Below are 17,474 nucleotides of genomic sequence, written 5' to 3'. Positions count from 1 at the left end.
ATTACATTTATTTCATTATTCCCATTTATAAAACTTTTTTGAAAACATTATGTATCTAGAAAGAGTGCGCTTTCGATTCAGCAAAGAAATGTTAAAAAATACTGAAAAACTAGCCCAGTTCAGCGATATAATCCCAGCAAAAACAAATAGTGAAAATTGGAGCACGAAAGTTCTTGTTCGGTGGGTGGCCTACCATGTTGACAACATACAACTTGGGCTATGGGCGGTCTAGTTGTAACAAGTCTCTGTATATTGTACGTTAATACGGACAGCTTTCGTATATATATATTCTCGAAAAAAGCAGTATGGGGACGGCGTTCCCACGCGTTCCCGCCCCACTATACACCACTGAAAACAGGGGTAGATACCTGGAAATTTGGAGATGGATAACTTTGTATTTGGGAAAACAGGACTAATCACGCTGCTGCTTAAGGGGAATATAGTGTAGGTGCAGTACAAGCCGTAAGCGGATCTCTACACTCTACAGGGAGAAGTACTATCCCCCTGTTTTTGTGTCTTGTTGTGGGTGACTAGGTACTGCAGGATTTAGGTTTGATGCCACAAACTGTAAAAAATTTGAGGGTAGCGTACGTGTACGACAGAATGCAAGAAGCATTCAAATTATAGTACAAAGGTGATGTGAGAAAAATAGACCTTATTTGTACCGTTTACAAGAAAAAGAATCATTGACCAAAAATGACCCAGGTTAAACCTACCATTAACCTGATTTTTAGTCTGGTGAATGAGACAACAATAAAAAGGTCTCTTTTTGGGATTGGGAATTCCGTACGGCCACCTCGGCTTGGCTCTATAGCGGGGGTAGTCTGGGGACTTACACCCAGCACCACTTTTCCCAGGTGCTATCCCCAACCCGGAACCACGCATGAACATCACTTCAGGTTGCGTCGCTCAGTATTCGCTGCACATCACGCTGAGAATATTCTACAGCATCAAACCGACCCCCACACCACATGCCGCCTCAAGTTCTTCTCTCTCTTGGATCCACCTCATGGAATAGAAGAAAAGATGCTACTTTTCTCGTCTCCCGATCATATTCGACACCTTGACAGTCTAGGCAGAGGTCATCAGTCATCCTATATCTTCCCTTATCTTGTGAGGATAACATACTCAACTTACCTTGTCCCGTGAGGAACTGGGTAATCATATGCTTGCACGCAACCCACTTATTCGCCGGACACTTGTAATGTGCATCCAAGAATTCCTGCCACCCCAATGTACCTACTTCCTATTCCTCTAGTTCCCGGGCCCTACTCCATTTTTTAGCCCGGACCTTCACCACAATCCTCGCCGGTGTAGTACCGGCTATCACCAAAACGTATAGCCGTTACATATCTTTATGGCAATCAGACGAAGCAGCTTATCCATATGGTTTGCAGTTAAATCCTTATCAGGCGCTATTCGCCGCATACCTTCGCAACCACATTAGCAATGACCCGGTTCGACCTAAACTGACTTAGTGCCACTACTTCAAGCTTCTGTCGTCGATAATCACGCCCAGGATCTTAATGGATCGCTCGGCCCTGATACCCTCGTCCAGAACCCCAATATGTCTACGCTTACCGCATTCAACCTTCTCCTACCCGTCAACATATGGCGATTCTGGTTTTATCCCGCTGAATGGTCAGCAACTGGCTACCCTACATCCAGTTAACTATTTTTCGACGGCACGTGTGTCATACGCGCCATCCTCACCCCCATCTAGCCATCGCGCGCTATAACTGTGGGGTCGTTGACAAACCCAATCGTGACCTCGAGCCGTAAAGGATACCAAAGCCTCAGCACGTACCCCGTCATACATCGCTTGGCTTGTTTAGACATATCAGAGGTCATGCCTATACGGACAACGGCAGCAATGGAGACTTTCCAATTAACTAAATGTACCTTGAAGGCAGCCCTCTGCGTAGGAAGTATATGGAGAGGAAGAACAGGCACCTCTGCAAATACGGTGTCATTGTGGGGCGTACGCAATACTTCCTGAGGAGAAGCGAGATTATGGAATGTTTCAAAATGCTCCTCCCAGAAAGATTTTGAACTTTTCCCAAGACAGATTTTTAAGGGAGTGAGAGCTAGAAAGTACAATAGACCCTAAGGCCGCTGGTCAAGGATTAAACTAGGATACTGCCTCTGAATTTAAATAATCATATATAATATATATTTTCATGTTAACCATATGGAAGAAAAGGTGCATTTCTGCTTTAGTGTTGCAGTTTCAGGTTTGATTTTATTTTCAGCCGTCATAGTAGGACTCAGTGACGCCTTTTAGTTGCCAGCATGGCCAATGTGTTCATTAAGGCTCCTTTAAGCCAAATATATTTAATTTCAGCATTCATTGTTGGGTATAACAAACATAGTAAAGGAGTGGTGCAGCAGAAAATGCTATGAACTTTACTGTTTATGAACAAAAATCATGGGCATTTGTATTCTTTTTTGGTTTTGTAATTTATAAGTACAACTTAATTTAAAAATATATTTTGTCATTTGATAACGCAACAAAATTACAAACAATAACACCTGACAGTTCCTTGTATAACATTCAAAATTGTATATTTTAATACCAGAGAACATCTGAATCAACATAAAAAGTTTCCCCAACAGCGGTGTGAAAACCAATAAAAAAAACAAGCACATTATGAACACCAGTTGCACAAATAACTATTGGAATGATACAAAAGTAACCCTTATCTTAGACTAATAAAAAAACAAGGATTGTATAACAGAGCTTTAAATTCCCATTAGATCTGGACATTCATCTTAAGTATTAAAATATAATTTAAACCCAATTATAAAAATTCAGTGTACTCAAATAGGAAGACAAATAGTAAGTATCACAAGTATATTAAAACTTCTTAATATTAGAAACAATTCTCTCAAAACCAGTCCTGCAAGTTTCCCTAAACATTTTCGGCATAGGCACAAAACGATAAACAACAAAACCTCCGAGAGTAAGAAGGGATAATCTAAATGTAATCCTAAAAATTTTCGATGACAGCGAAGGCGGAGGAATGGTGAGTATGTTGGCGAGAAATGGACGCTGGTCTTTGAGCCAAAGACGAGTAATACCGACCACGTGACCCATTCCAACCACACCGACAACTGTTGGTGGTTCTTGATCTACGACAGCTAAAAGATGGTGTTAAGACAAAGACCTCAGTGGAATGAACTTACGTTTGTGTAATCTCGGACCGGAGACCATTTGCAGAGAGTGAGTTAGATAAATGTCACGTTCATCAACAAAGACTTCTCCGAGTGCGGGGTATTCGCCAGCCATATCTGCTAGTAATTGCTCTAACATGTCTCGCCGTTTACATTTCTCAATCTCTTCTTTACTGCAACACGTATACAATTAACAGCCTTCAATGAGTAGCGTAATGGCTTACCTAATTGGCTCTTTATTAGTTAAAAGGTGCCAACCTAACTTAATAGTTTGAAACCACGATAACCGAGATAAGGCACGTTTTAAGGTAATTTGTATTGGGCGATCTCCTAAGTGTATACTACAGCTGGGCAAAGTTCTAGCCTCCTTATAAGCGACACGAAATTCACCTCCTGGCGCCATTCCGATTTCCTTAGTAATGTGGGCACTCATATTCAGTAACAATAAATACATAACACCATTGTAAAAGCCGTTAGTCCTAATTGTCGATCTAACTTTATCAAAGTCGATATTCTTAGCTTCCTCTAATATTGTTGCCTCATCCAAAGATAAAATACTAGTGCGTGCATCGCACAACTCCAACACAATTATTTGAGGTTGTACATTACGAATAACTTTAATTACATCATCCTGCGACTCTTTACTAAAATGTGCGGTTCCTACTAGGTATACTTTCACACCGGTTTCGGGGTGCTTGAGCAAAGTGACTGTTTCGGGTAAATTATTATCAAAATCTTCACTATGAAGTTTGACCTTATTTTCGTTAGTGCCGTTCGATGATTCATCGGTATCTGGTTCAACAAGCTCCTCGAAGTTATCACTTTTCTCAGAGCTTTTTTCTGAATCTGATCCCAGACGTACAGTGCTCTCGGATAGTTCTAAAAATTAAAATTGTAATTCGACCATGGGAGCTCATACTTCTTTTTCACATTACCAAAATTACTAATTGAGTTATCCATCTTATAAGGTAATTTCGAAGACAGGAGATAAAAGTAACTCAATGAAATGCAAAATTAAAAACGTCACTCATAATCAGCTGGCTGTTAGACAGTGTTGACAATACTGCAATGCTACCAACTTAACATTTATATCTAGTTCCACAACCAAATAATCAATTGGCGTCGAAAGGGTGTATTAAAAGGGGGCAAATATAAACCACGAGCTGGCTGTCACACCTTCGTGAGCACCTGGAGCAGACGACTAAAATAGGCGTTGCTTACGCCGACTACCTCCGAACTACCAATTTAAAAGTCAAACATGGTAGGTGCGGGCCTCCTCACTATCGAGAGGTATTTTCAACCTCCAAACTACAAAAATGACGAAAATGTTGAGAGAACTTTAAAGACCAACTGGCAGAAGATAAGCAGGGTGGAAAAGCTACGGATGAACTGATGCCGCTTGTCCGCCCAACTGCCTTGTAGAAGGCAGCTGCAGATGTGCAAGTATCTACCTGCAGACGTATACCTTATCTATGTGGCTATGAATAAGCGAGCAAAAAGAACGGCAAGTGAAGACGGGGGAGGGTATACTTTGTCGACGGAACTGACCCTAGTGAAGTAGCATTGCCGTAGGAAATATGTAATTAAAGAAGTTAGTTGAAGATAAGAAATAAAGCAAATGAAAGGAATCGTGTTTGGAGCTACAGCAGGTTGTGTGACGTTATGTGTGTACAGCATACAGTACAGTACGCAGAACCCATAGTGCCCATAGTGTTACCTCTAAAACTAATAGAAAATCGAGTTGTATTAAATCAATTGAAAAATGAATATTTCTAAAAAGTTGTAGCCTGAAGAGCTAGTAGAAAAATACGCTACTATGATTATATTGGGGAACAATGGAGACAAACACAAAAAATATAGGAAATACTATAGTTTTCTCTCTCAAATTAATGAAAAGTGGACTTGCTTGGATGGATTGAAAAATGAAGCTAGCAAAAGTGAGAAAAATTATGCTACTTTGAAACGTGAAAAATAATTTGTTGCACTTTCAGATTATCGAAACAACGGAAACAGAGGATACAGGACTCCAGGACAGGGGATAGAGTTGAAACCAGTAGTTTCCCTCAGGTAATGTGTTTCCAGGAATTGTACAACGGCATCTACTAACGCATTTAGTTCAAGGCTCTGTAGAAGGGCGATAACAATTTTAATCATTCTCATGGAGCATTAAATCAGTAGGTATTTGGAACACTGTTTGAAAGTTAAGTCAGAGGAGTTATAGGTACAGAGTCCTAAAGAAAAGCACAAACGACAAAAAAATGTTTAAAATCTTGAATAACTTGAAAAACTTTGGTGCTAGGTATAGGGAAATGTGGTAGCAAACGACGTTGATGTTCATGTAGATAATATACAGTGTCTTCTATTTAAAATAAGAAAGTTGCTATCCACTTCCGGTAAAAAATTTTATATTGCCTTACGTCTACTTTTATCAACCTAAATTAGTAAGAATAATTTCTATGCAGAGAATATCTTTTTCACAGTCTAAATATTTAAATATATCTATCAGTCAAATTTAAAGGAGATCGAACGTGACCTATACGAGTACGAGCTGAACATTTGTTTAGTTTAGTTAATTCTTGGCCCATCCTTGTCATGAAAATTTGGGAATTTGATTACTCGCATACAAAACTAAGTATATGAGACTATCAAAACTTGTAAACGTACATGCCCGTTTATATAACGAACCCAGAACGTCTATTAATACATCTCAGGCATTACAAATTAGCGAGAATGGGATGTGGGACCAATTCAAAATTCTGCAGTATTGTACATATTCTGACATCTATCGAATTTTCCACAAGTTGAAAAATGGCGGGAGTTTACAATTGCATTTAGCGACATCTGCTAAATACTAGCAACAACTAGAGCGTTAAGGTGACAGCTATTCACTAATAGCTGGCGCCCTTATCTATGCAGTCGGCTACAGATTTAAATAATGAAATTATAACAATAAATGACGTATGGCGTTGTTATGAAAATTAATATTAAGCACATTAAATTAGCAAATTTATTAAAATGAAACAACGCGAAAAGAAAAAAGTACGTCGACCGTGACAGGACTCGAACCTGCAATCTTCGGATCCGAAGTCCGACGCCTTATCCATTAGGCCACACGGTCATACATATCAAGTTTGACAACACTGTTTAAACGGAAAATTTTACCCTTTAGAAATTCTTTAAAATACTTATTAGAGATCGTATTGATTTTTAGTGCATTTAAAAAAAAAATACGCTATTATATTCGTTATGACTGTCTATCTGGCTGGCCGGCTGGCTAACTGGCTGTCTGGCTGAAATCTCAGAAATTACAAAAGCTATATATAGAGACCAAATTTTCACTAAGAGCTTTCTGAGCTTTCTTGATTTTTCGCTATAAGTACTATACTTATTAGTTATTAGTTAGTTTGGACGTTTGCACGGAAAAATTAAACACATACAGAAACAGACGCATTTCCACGAAGACACATGCATTTACTTTTTCCCTTCACGACTTTAAAAGTTATTGAAATTCCGCCTACTTTAATCTCAGAAATTAGCTAAACTATATATTCATCAAATTTGGACATTCACGTAATTTCGATTCTAAACCCTGAAATTAACTTAATTCCCACTCTAAACTCGGGAATTTTGCATTCTTAACTGATTCCTTATTCTTGTTAGTCTGTTATATAAATTCCCCAGTATTCGCCATGCTAAGACGATGATCGCAATATGAAATTCGGATCTTAATGTTTGCCAGTAAAAATATTTCTAATGCTAAGTAAGTTAAGTTTTTTGACAAATACACTATATTTTAATTATAAATGTTATTTTATTCAAATTTTAAATCAACATTTGTTTGTACCATTATTCGTCTTGCAAAAAAGGCGCTGTCCCAGGTATCGGCAGTTAGCGTCCGCGTGTTCGTCATATAGATTAATAATGCAAGAAAACTCAAATGAATAATTAAGTATTGTGCTCATTTATTTAGGATTACAAAATTTAATAAATAATTTTTTTAGCTTGATACTTCGAAACAGACGCACACACTTCTCATGCATCAATTGCAAACACTTTTTGACATCTTATCATACCTTCTGCACAATCTTTCTCGTAACTTTCTTTATGTTGTCTCAGCGCACAAAGTTCATCCTCATGTTTTTTAAGTTTTGAGACACTCACGTATAGATATCTCAGTATGCCTTCTTCGAACAGCCTCCAGTCATTGTCGTTCTGGTCGTTGTCAAAAGGATTGGGTTTTTTTCAGATTTAAATGAAATTTGGACAATATCCAGAAGCTGGCAACTTGTTACCGGAAAACCCTTGGTCCCTGCTACCTAAATGACAAATCCATCGTATACTAAATTTTGCTGAGTAAGGAAGGAGGTCCCATTTTCCTCTGAATGGGAGTTTTTCCCTTACAATTATCCGATAGTGTCATTCGGGGAACTTTAAAAGTTTTGGGTGCTGTAGCAATTGGCGAACCTCAATCGCTTTTTAGGGAAATAAAATAAATTAGCCTTGGTTGAATATAGTATGAACTCAATATTCCTAGTAATACATAATAACCAATGTATTGGTTAATTTATTTTATTTATTAAGTATTACCACAGACAACAAATCTACTACGAATATTGAGTTCACACTACATCTAAGTACTGTGGATAGTTTGTGAAGTAGCCAAAAATTCAGGTTAATTTAATAATTTTCTTGTGGTGTGCACTTTGGCGATAAATCTTATTTATAAACTAACTGGATATTATACAAACCAGTCAATATTCGTAGCTATTTTAGTAGAACAATGGTATCCCATCAAAATAACCATACGTTTGGATAGTTTACATACTATCCAGCTAGTGTATAAGCTAGCCAAGTAATAACACTTTGTCCGTAACATATACCTACATACCTTCACTATTTAAAAGATGTACCTAATTCACTTTTGTCAAAGTTTGTACTCTGATGCGCATGACTTGTCATGGTCGCAAATGCAAAAATTTTCATATATCGGCCCTATGCTGTATCACTATCGTTAAGAATAACGATATCGTTATGCGGCGTTACCATAATTTTTTAAAAATCGGTATGCTGTATCACTCATAAAAAGAGTGGGATAACGACTATCGTAATTCTCTATCGTTATTTTGCAAACATAAGCAGAGAAACTTAACGGCAGGGTGCATGCTATCCGTTTGGCGCGTAACGGTCCTGTCATCGATTCGTTCGGAGTTTAAGGGGATGTTAAAGAGAAAGAAAATGAATAATTGCAAGGATTTTTGCAAGTAGCTTTGTTCGGGCAATTGGAAAATGTAATAGGGAGGTAAGTTCTGTGCCTTTTAATACTCGTAGATTATGTTTTTATTGAGACATGAGGAAAACATCCAACGAAGAATTTTACGAGACAACAGTGATCAGTTTCAGCTGGGTGAAATTGATTTTCAAAAAGATTTTCGTTTATCAAGAAAATCTGTTTGAATGTGCAAATGGTAAGGACTAACAGCAGCATGTTTCAATGAAAATTTGTTTAACATGCAGATTTGTGATGCGAACATAAAAATCCTGAATTGTAATGCACGGTTTCCAGGATCTACTCACGACTCTGCAATATGGGATATGAGTGCGGTGAAAAGGCACCTGGAAGAAAAGTATTTAACCAATGAGTTACATTCATCTTGGTTAATTGGTGAGTGTGGCTGTTGTGACCTAACAATTTTGCCCTTTTACAAACTTGTATAGGTGATTCAGGATATGCACTGCAGCCATGGTTGTTAACGCCAATAGAAAATGCAGAGGCAGACCCACTTTCACCACAGGGAAGATACACTACACAACACATTTTAGCCAAGAATGTAATAGAACGCTGTTTTGGAGTGTTGAAGCAAAGGTTTAGATGCCTCTTGAAGTACAGAGTTCTTCATTACTCCCCTGACAGATTTGCGAAAATTGTGTTGTGCTGTGCATTGTGCAATACTCCATAATATTGCGATACAGGAGAACTTACCACCACTCGAGGATAATGAAGGTGATGTAGATATACCTCCACAGAATATGAGAGAAAATGAAGGTATTTGTACCTAATCATCTAAAAAAAACAAACTGTTGTATGGCCTCTTATTATTCTCTTCGACATTCGCCATGTCGTGATAAACCAACTAGGTAGGTACATGTACAATTAATAATAATAATTTTAAAGAAACGTCTGCATTTCCAAATCTGGCGGGTATTTGTTTTAAGATTAAGCGCCCTCTTATATTTGATCGCTGTGGTATTTCACTCTTACACGCACTGCCGTTGCGCAGCGTTCCTTGTTTTCTAGAATGCGACACTTTTTTCCGAAATAGCCACTGCGAGATACCGGACAACGTAACGATACCGTTAAAATATTGATACAGCATATCGCGTTTATCGATAGTCGTTGTGGTCATCATAACCTTTGATCGTTAAACTGCGATAACGATTGATCGTATAGAATAACGAGAGTGATACAGCATAGGGTTGAATACCATAAGTAGTCGAAGTATTGTCGAATATTTTTGAGGTGCTGTCACGAATGCTAGTTAGTAAAAAGCGTAACTAGCATGAGTGGAACAGCAGCTCAAAAATAATCTACAAATACTTCGACTACGAATGGTATTCGGAGGACTATTCAATGAATCAAAAGAAAAATTAAGCATAATTACCCACGCGAATGTATTTCCATGACAACAATAAACGTCAAAATAAATTACGGAAGTTGCTTTTCATTTTGCTATCGATTCTATTCGAACTTTTGTGCTCCAATCTAATTCGTTATGAGTGATTAAATTAAAAGATGTGGTGATAAGTCGGTTGTCGAAATTGATTAACAAACTAAGAAGAATGTTCCGGTTAATACGAAAAAATTTCGCGACATTTCACTGGTGGAAGTTTGACAAATGTCATTGAATAATCGCATTGAATTGTCGCTGAAATACCACACGTGAAATTATCGCTGAAATACCACACGTGCAATTATCACTATAATTCGTTCCCATTGGCTCAACAATTTGAAATCTCGACATTTCACTGGTCGAAATGTGACAAATGTTAGATGAATTGAATAGTCACTAATAAATAGAAAGTATGGGGAAGGTTGGTGTTATCGCTAATTGATTTAGCATAAAGTATTTATCCAGAGACAATCAATAAGATTGTCAGATCTGTGATTAGTCTTACGACTAAATAAATATGACACAAGAATTCTTCTGCATCCCCTGTATTTTATTTTTTGAATAAGGATCTAAACATGGTCAATAAACAGAGCTGGGCAGAATACTTTCAAAAAGTATTTGAATACTAAATAGTAAATGCTTTACACAAATCAAAGGTATTTGAATACTAAATACTTTTACGTCCATCACAAGAGAATACTAGATACAGATACATTGAAAAGTATTCAAATACTTAAAAAAATAAGTATTCAAATACTTTAGAATGTATTCGAATACTTTCAAAGGTATTCTAATGCTATCAAAGGTATTCGAATACTATAAAAAGTATTCGAATACATTGAAAAGTATTTCATTATCTTACTTTGAAAAGTATTCGAATACAGTACAAAGTATTCAAATACTTGTCACTCAAATACATTAAAAATTTAAAATAGTATACTAGATAAAAGGCTTAATACTACTCAAAAAATCAAGTTATACTTTGTATGGGGTTAGCTTTTTTTATATTTCTATTGTTATTTAAGGGGAGTAAAAGCGTATTATTATTATTATTATATTATTATATAGGAGGTACCTACCAGGATCTTTCTTATACCAGTTATATCCTTAAGAATACGTGTACCAGTTTTCAAAGCGATCGTACGTCGTGCACATGATACGTACGCCTTTCTGAAATTAATCCTAGCGATTTTGGAACAGATTCATTTTTGACCATCCGTTTGTCCGTGTCCATGATAACTTGTTTAGAAACGTGCGATCGCTTTGAAAATTGGTACACATGGTCTTAAGTATACAGGGTGACAATTTGAAAACTTACCACCCCCCATATCTTAGTAAATAAACGAGATATTTAAAAAAATCAAAATCCGTTTCGGTAATTTGGAGGGGGAATCACAATGACATAGTTGGCGACGCACCCCCTCAAACCCCCTGCGCCCCAGCCACCCCAACTTTTAAATCTTAAATAGTGACCCCCCCATGTGTGATACGTCGTTGGAAAGCTCTGAAAAAATGCTTTCCAACCATGCCAAATAGCATTACATTTAGGTTAGTAATTATCGTGCAAATCAAAAAATAAACTAATATGATACATTTGAAATCTGTCGTATTTAAAACGCAACCGGCGAACATAGACGAACTAAGACAGAGAATAATTCAAGAATGTCGAAATATTGCCAAACCAACATTTGAAAAGGTTCGACAAGAGTTTGAGAATAGATTATAACTGGCGATCAAAAATGAGTTGCTGTCAAGTCGGCTTTGGAAGTTCAAGTTAAATACGATTTTCCATGTTTATTTTTTGATTTGCACGATAATTACTAACCTAAATGTAATGCTATTTGGTATGGTTGGAAAGCATTTTTTCAGAGCTTTCCAACGACGTTGGACACATGGGGGGTCACTATTTAAGATTTAAAAGTTGGGGTGGCTGGGGCGCAGGGGGTTGGAGGGGGTGCGTCGCCAACTATGTCATTGTGATTCCCCCACCGAATTACCGAAACGGATTTTGATTTTTTTAAATATCTCGTTTATTTACTAAGATATGGGGGGTGGTAAGTTTTCAAATTGTCACCCTGTGTAAGAAAGGTCCCTATTGTTTTTAAGTTACGTAGACTATCGAGTTCGGTATTCAGATGTATCGGATTTTTATATTTGATTTTGTGACAATGGAAACTTTCCCTAAACATTTCTAAATTGTTCTCAAATATTTGAATAACTTAAAAGTACTGCCTTTTTTTGAGGCCGGAAAAAAAAATTGTCTGAGATCGATATCGATCGAGAGTCCATAATTTCAAACAGTTTGAAGATTGGGCTACTATTTCAAAAGTTATAGCCCTTTGAATTTTCTTTCGAACTTGGTTTCTAGCCTATAACTTTTGATTGAGAAGTCTAATCGAAAAAGGACGAATTGTTTGGATTGTTTTGGATTCTACGCAACAAAATTAATAAGAAAAAGTGTTTTCCCGAGAAATTTTGGTGTAGTCGATTTTTCGTAAAAAAAAAGGAAGGTTATACACTGTCTTTTTTTGAGGCCCGATAGAAAAATTGTCTCAGATCGACCCGGAAAAAAATTTACTTATAGAATGTGGCCTGTAGAATCCACAATTTCAAATAGTTCCAAGATTGGGCTACTAGTTCAAAAGTGACCCAAAACAACTTTAAAATTCATTTTGAGGATTGTGGTGGTGATGTCAGTCACTGCTGCTTCGACAAAGAACAACTATATTCCTATGGTTTCCGCTTTGACCAAATTTTCGTTGTTCTCGGACCTAATCTTTACCTTGCAAAATTTTGGCGATACTGGTCCAACCTGCTTTAGGCACAATTGTGATACGGTAAATCGGTACTTTCCCCTGTTTCCGCTGTATGCAGGTTTCACGATGAATGAAGTGAATATGAAAAATATAGCTCTTCCTCCTACCTTAAACTGGCACCTTGATCGTGATCTTTGGTTCCACAAATTTAAAAAAATTTAAATGCATCACTGTTAACAAAAACGAGCTGTAAGCGACATATGCACTGCACGAATTGTAAATTTGAGCACAGCTCGGACTACTAATGCAGTTTAAACAACATTACAAAAAAAAATCACGTAACTACACTTCCTATTACTATAGTCCATCGATTTCATCGTAAATAACTCATTCAAGGATAGATAAAGGAAAGAGTATAAAAGTAAACCTTCTTCCAATCCGCATAACGTTTGTGTACTTCGCTTTAGATGCATCAGGAATATGAAGTTCTATCAAGTGATAGTGGCTATTTCTGCACTTTTCAGTGTTGCGGCTGTACTGCGTGAGTACCTACAACCCTTTTGAGCAAAAAATCCAAGTCATTACTTTCAGCTGACTACATTCACGTTTGTAAAGCGACCGATCCCGAATTGGCAAAGTGTATAAATAATTCCATCAATCATCTACGTCCGCGTTTCAAATTTGGTATCGGCGATCTTCAGGTACCACCAATGGAGCCGTTAATTTTGAGCGAAATTCAACTGAAAAGGGGACCTTCGGCGGTCGCACTTGATTGTAACATCACCAATTTGAAAGTTTGGGGGCCCTCCAGTTTCATCGTTACGGATTTAAAGTAGGTATACTTTCACACTCAAAACGTAAATCTTAATTCGGTTATTTTAGGGTGAATTTAACAAAGAACAAGTTCGTCTTCAAAACATTAATACCCGACCTGTATTTTAAAGGAGATTACAGCTTGTTTGTGAATATCCTTCTGATCACCATAAAAGAGAGAGGTCCCATAGAAGGGAATAGCAGTAAGTACAAGTTTTGGTATGGAAAATAACCGCGGACCGGTGCTGTTTTAGCAAACTACGTTGCCGATGTGGTAATGAGGGGTCGGAAAGTTACGGTAAATGGTGAAGAACATCTCAAATTTGACAAAATGAAACTTCGCTTAAGTATTGGTAACAGCAAACTGGCGTTGGGGAATTTGTCCGCTACGGATCCCATTATAAAGGAAGTAACCGATAGTTTAATAACCGACAATTCCGATTTATTTATCAGCGAAATTAAACCGACACTCGAGATGAGCTTGGCGGAGAAACTCACGGAGATTGCAAATAGAATTACTTTGAGCTTCACTTATCAGGAACTTTTCGCGTAAAATGTAATCGTGGGACTTAACCCAAAAATAGGTTTTACAGCCTTCTTGCAAAAAGAAAGTTAAATCAAGAATGCTTCACTGCAGTGTGCAGTTCTTATATTTTATATTTTGGGTTGTGGTCTTTTAGCACAACCCAGGACAGTCAGCAAGTTTTTTAATGGTTTGAGTCATGAAACAGGGTTTGTGGGGGCTGTAGCAATTCCGATTATTTCTGTTTTATTCGTCTCATTCAGGAGCCATTGGTGGAATAATTATACAATAAGCATATGGCGATATAATGATCGAAAGTAAAAATTAAATACTTATCCACTATTCAAATTTATTACTGTTTGGGTTAAATAGTCACCCAATATTTTGTATGCTTTTGGTTTCAGATATAATTACAAGTTGCCCATGGTAAGGGTCCTAATTCACTTATATCTGCATGAAATCAATACCTTAGGTTTTTTGCAGATATGCGCACCTCCCAATCAATTCGCTTTTGATTCTGAAGAAATCCAAAATTTTCCTGGATGATTCCAAATTAATGTAACGCTCCTCATTCGGAACGCTGTTCTGAGATCCCTGGTACAGATGCAAGGGGGGAGAGAGAGAAAGAGTTTTATAGATCTTGATGGGCATACGAGAAAAGGTTGGAAAGAAAGGAGACACCTGGAGTAGATGGTGACTATGAGAATAGGAAAATGTAAATCAGAATCGTTTGAAACTACCCATTTGATCATTTTCTCTTTTCTCGGATGAAATGATTCTGGAATATTTGTAACGTAATGCTGGAGTTTTCTTTCGAAAAATTTCCCTGAAAACCATATAATCCGTAACCGCAATTTCTTGCATACGTCATAGGTATCTACCCTTTTTTTTATTTTTTAAGTCGTACATATATAGAAAAATGTCTTCATAAAGGTATACAATAATACTGTACCCTTTCTCTACTTTCCAAGGGAAATTTTTCGAAAGAAAAAAGATTCACCTTTTTGTCCGTCCATCTGTTCCTCGTCTACCTCGAGAACGAAAAGCGACCTTCCGATTTCTACGTTTTCAAGAATCAGTGCTTTTTAATATGAGCCGTGATTTCGATGGCGAGCTGAGTGTCAAAAAAATTCCCTTACTGAAAATCGTGTCTTCGTATCTTGTTTTTCTGATTCGCTGTACCTATACTTTCCAAGAGTAGTTTTTTTGGGAGATTATTCAAATTTAATGAGAATACCGCTTAAATACATACCAAAAGTGATATAGCTCTACGAGTAAAAATGTGAACCCGAGAACGAATCGACTATTATTAGTTGCCAAGAGGAAACTGTCTCACGTGTACGTCGGAAAATCGACAAGAATAGGTACGTATTCCAGGATATAGTTACATGCACGTAGATTTGAATGCGCGAGGATTTGCCATTATTTAAAATTGTGTACAACAAACTTACTAAATAATGTATGCAACAATGCAATTCTCTAATGAATGGAGTGTATTCAGTATGCACCTGCGATACTCTAAATTGGTAATTAGCGGGTGAAGTCGGTGTGAAATCCGCCGCAGTTCTCACAGCTGAATGGACAATAATATAATCATAGGGAGAATGGGGATGGTGGAGTCGTGGGGTATAATGCTAATTCCACTTTGTTAAAGTATCGCTTTTTCATATCATTTTTAAACTTTTTGGATTTATAATCTAATTAAAGTCGATATTGGGGTGTAGGTTAGATATTTTCGCACGTTGCCGTGTCTGCTTATGTGAGATAAGTATTTCGTGAAAGGGTTTGTTGTTGCTACTTATACGCGTAATAAAAATATGCATTTTTGATGCAGTTTACGTTGGCGCGGAAAATAATTAACCCGATTAGTCCTTTTGCGGCGGGGTGGTGGTGAACTAAAGTGGGGTCAAACTTAGACATGTCACCAATAGTTAAAGGATAAAACAATTATTGTGGCGGAAATCTTCTTCCCTTCACGGATTGGCCACGCTCAATGCACAATCATAAAGCTGCTATTTATTCCCTATCTCACATTGTTAAGGCCGGGCTTTATGTATCATATTATGATCCCGTATGGAATTTAATATGCTTTGTAATAAGTGCACTTTGCTTTTGAGAAATATTTTGTTCTGAATGCATTTGTCGCTAGATTTCTACCTTTATGTCATAAATTCATCTATACATTTCTATGTAGTACCTACTACGACTTATTGTCGTTTCAGACGCATTATATATTTGAAAGATGAACGTACAAAAAATAGGAATTCTCATTGTAAACTTGCGTCGCTGTTCGGTATTAGTTTTGATGACAATTGGTACTTGAAACTTAAATATTTCATAAATTGTAGATTTGGGGCCCAACTCAGCATAAAGCAGAACAATTTAGTATGCAAGTACAAATAGGTTTTACACCTTGGTCCTTATTTTTTATAACATACACATCATCGATCATCGTAACGTAACGCCCCTACAATTTACGGGTGGTGTCCATAGTCTTCTATCTTCGTATATATAGGTACTCTGCAAGTTATTATATTTTCTTATTAATGAATTTTTGTGAATGACGTACAAAATAAAATTTGAAAGGAGGAAAATTTGAAGTCTTTAGCTATTGTGATTTCTGAGATCTAAGCCGTACAGCCAGCCAGTCAGCCATAACGAATATAATAGCGCATTTTTGAAAAAAATACGTGGTGGTAAAGGAAAGAATCGTGAAAGGGGGAGGTGCGAAGGTGTGAAAAAACATTGCGATGAATTAAGCATGAAAAAGAAGTATAAAGAAGCGTGTACGAGAAGTAAAAAACAAGTGTCCAGAAAAGAGGCGCGGGATACATGGTAGAATAGTGAAGAAGGCATAAAGAAGGTATACAAAAAAGTGCTTAGGAGATTCGAAGAAGGCGTGAAGAAAATGGGTATAAAGGAAAATGCTTTAGAAAAGTGAGAGAAGAAGGAGGCCTGAATAAAGAAACAATATATAAAAAGAAACAAATTAAAAAAATTGTCGTAAACGATTTACAAAATGCGCATTTCCACTTGCATTCATTTTCCATTAGTAAGATGCAACTTCTGTTAAAATTTCGTAAAAATCCAGCCACAAATAGAATAAAAAGAATCCCACCCTAATGTTTTAGAAGGATTGGTTCACAAATAACGAATGTGGGTCTGGGCACGCGCAAGACTTGTTTAACGTGTTTGAAATCGGATCGGATTGCGCATGTGCACATCAAATTATTTGATTTCACATTAGTTTCGCCTTTATTCGAGGTGCCGACCTACAAAATTTCAATCGGTTCAGCAGTTTAGTCGAAAGTAAGCTTACAGACGGACCGATAGATTGGCGGAAATACACAGACCGATCGACGTCATTGAGATTTTGTTTTATTCGGATTCCTGGTGCTTCAAGATCTGTATTTCCGCCAAAAAAGTGAGGAGGGATCAAAAATCAAGAAAATGGGAAGTGGTTGTGAAGGATGTCTGAAGGAACAGCAAAGGAAATAAGATCAGCGTGAAGAACATAAGAAGAATGCAACAAAAATTTGT

At 37.1% G+C, this 17,474-nt stretch overlaps 2 protein-coding genes and 1 non-coding gene across 4 annotated transcripts; 1 reads left to right on the top strand and 2 right to left on the bottom strand.

Annotated features, from left to right (window-relative positions):
- Positions 1-2,474: 2,474 nt before the first annotated feature.
- Positions 2,475-4,257, bottom strand: LOC116171448 (traB domain-containing protein). 2 transcript variants are annotated; one of them, XM_031488304.1, is made up of 4 exons: positions 4,110-4,257; positions 3,399-4,053; positions 3,187-3,347; positions 2,475-3,132 (listed from the first exon to the last, which is right to left on the bottom strand). In XM_031488304.1, exons 1-4 carry the CDS (start codon positions 4,132-4,134, stop codon positions 2,858-2,860), a joined length of 1,116 nt encoding a protein of 371 aa, XP_031344164.1. In that variant the 5' UTR covers positions 4,135-4,257; the 3' UTR covers positions 2,475-2,857. The 2 variants fall into 2 exon arrangements, with proteins under 2 accessions (XP_031344164.1, XP_031344163.1); XM_031488303.1 differs by having other exon boundaries at positions 2,841-3,141.
- A 1,962-nt stretch (positions 4,258-6,219) lies between these two features.
- Positions 6,220-6,292, bottom strand: Trnar-ucg. Its single transcript has one exon. It is a non-coding gene; the product is annotated as a tRNA-Arg (tRNA).
- Positions 6,293-13,009: 6,717 nt separating this feature from the next.
- On the top strand, positions 13,010-14,358 carry LOC116172229. The gene is made up of 4 exons (XM_031489399.1): positions 13,010-13,139; positions 13,190-13,430; positions 13,481-13,614; positions 13,666-14,358. Exons 1-4 carry the CDS (start codon positions 13,079-13,081, stop codon positions 13,962-13,964), a joined length of 735 nt encoding a protein of 244 aa, XP_031345259.1. The 5' UTR covers positions 13,010-13,078; the 3' UTR covers positions 13,965-14,358.
- Positions 14,359-17,474: the final 3,116 nt, after the last annotated feature.

This window comes from Photinus pyralis, unplaced genomic scaffold, assembly GCF_008802855.1.
Source record: "Photinus pyralis isolate 1611_PpyrPB1 unplaced genomic scaffold, Ppyr1.3 Ppyr1.4_LG5, whole genome shotgun sequence".
Taxonomy (NCBI): domain Eukaryota; kingdom Metazoa; phylum Arthropoda; class Insecta; order Coleoptera; family Lampyridae; genus Photinus; species Photinus pyralis.
Note: the sequence above shows the minus strand (reverse complement) of the source record. Positions and strands in the feature narration are given on the sequence as shown.

Bases quoted from the DNA above. Each gene is read 5' to 3' on its own strand.
- LOC116171448 (XM_031488303.1), bottom strand. From the start codon at position 4,134: ATGGATAACTCAATTAGTAATTTTG. The intron at 4,054-4,109 runs GTAATGTGAAAA...TTTAATTTTTAG, and splicing joins TAACTCAATTAGTAATTTTG to AACTATCCGAGAGCACTGTA. The intron at 3,348-3,398 runs GTAAGCCATTAC...TACGTGTTGCAG, and splicing joins ACTAATAAAGAGCCAATTAG to TAAAGAAGAGATTGAGAAAT.
- LOC116172229 (XM_031489399.1), top strand. From the start codon at position 13,079: ATGAAGTTCTATCAAGTGATAGTGGCTATTTCTGCACTTTTCAGTGTT. The intron at 13,140-13,189 runs GTGAGTACCTAC...CATTACTTTCAG, and splicing joins CAGTGTTGCGGCTGTACTGC to CTGACTACATTCACGTTTGT. The intron at 13,431-13,480 runs GTAGGTATACTT...CGGTTATTTTAG, and splicing joins TTCATCGTTACGGATTTAAA to GGTGAATTTAACAAAGAACA.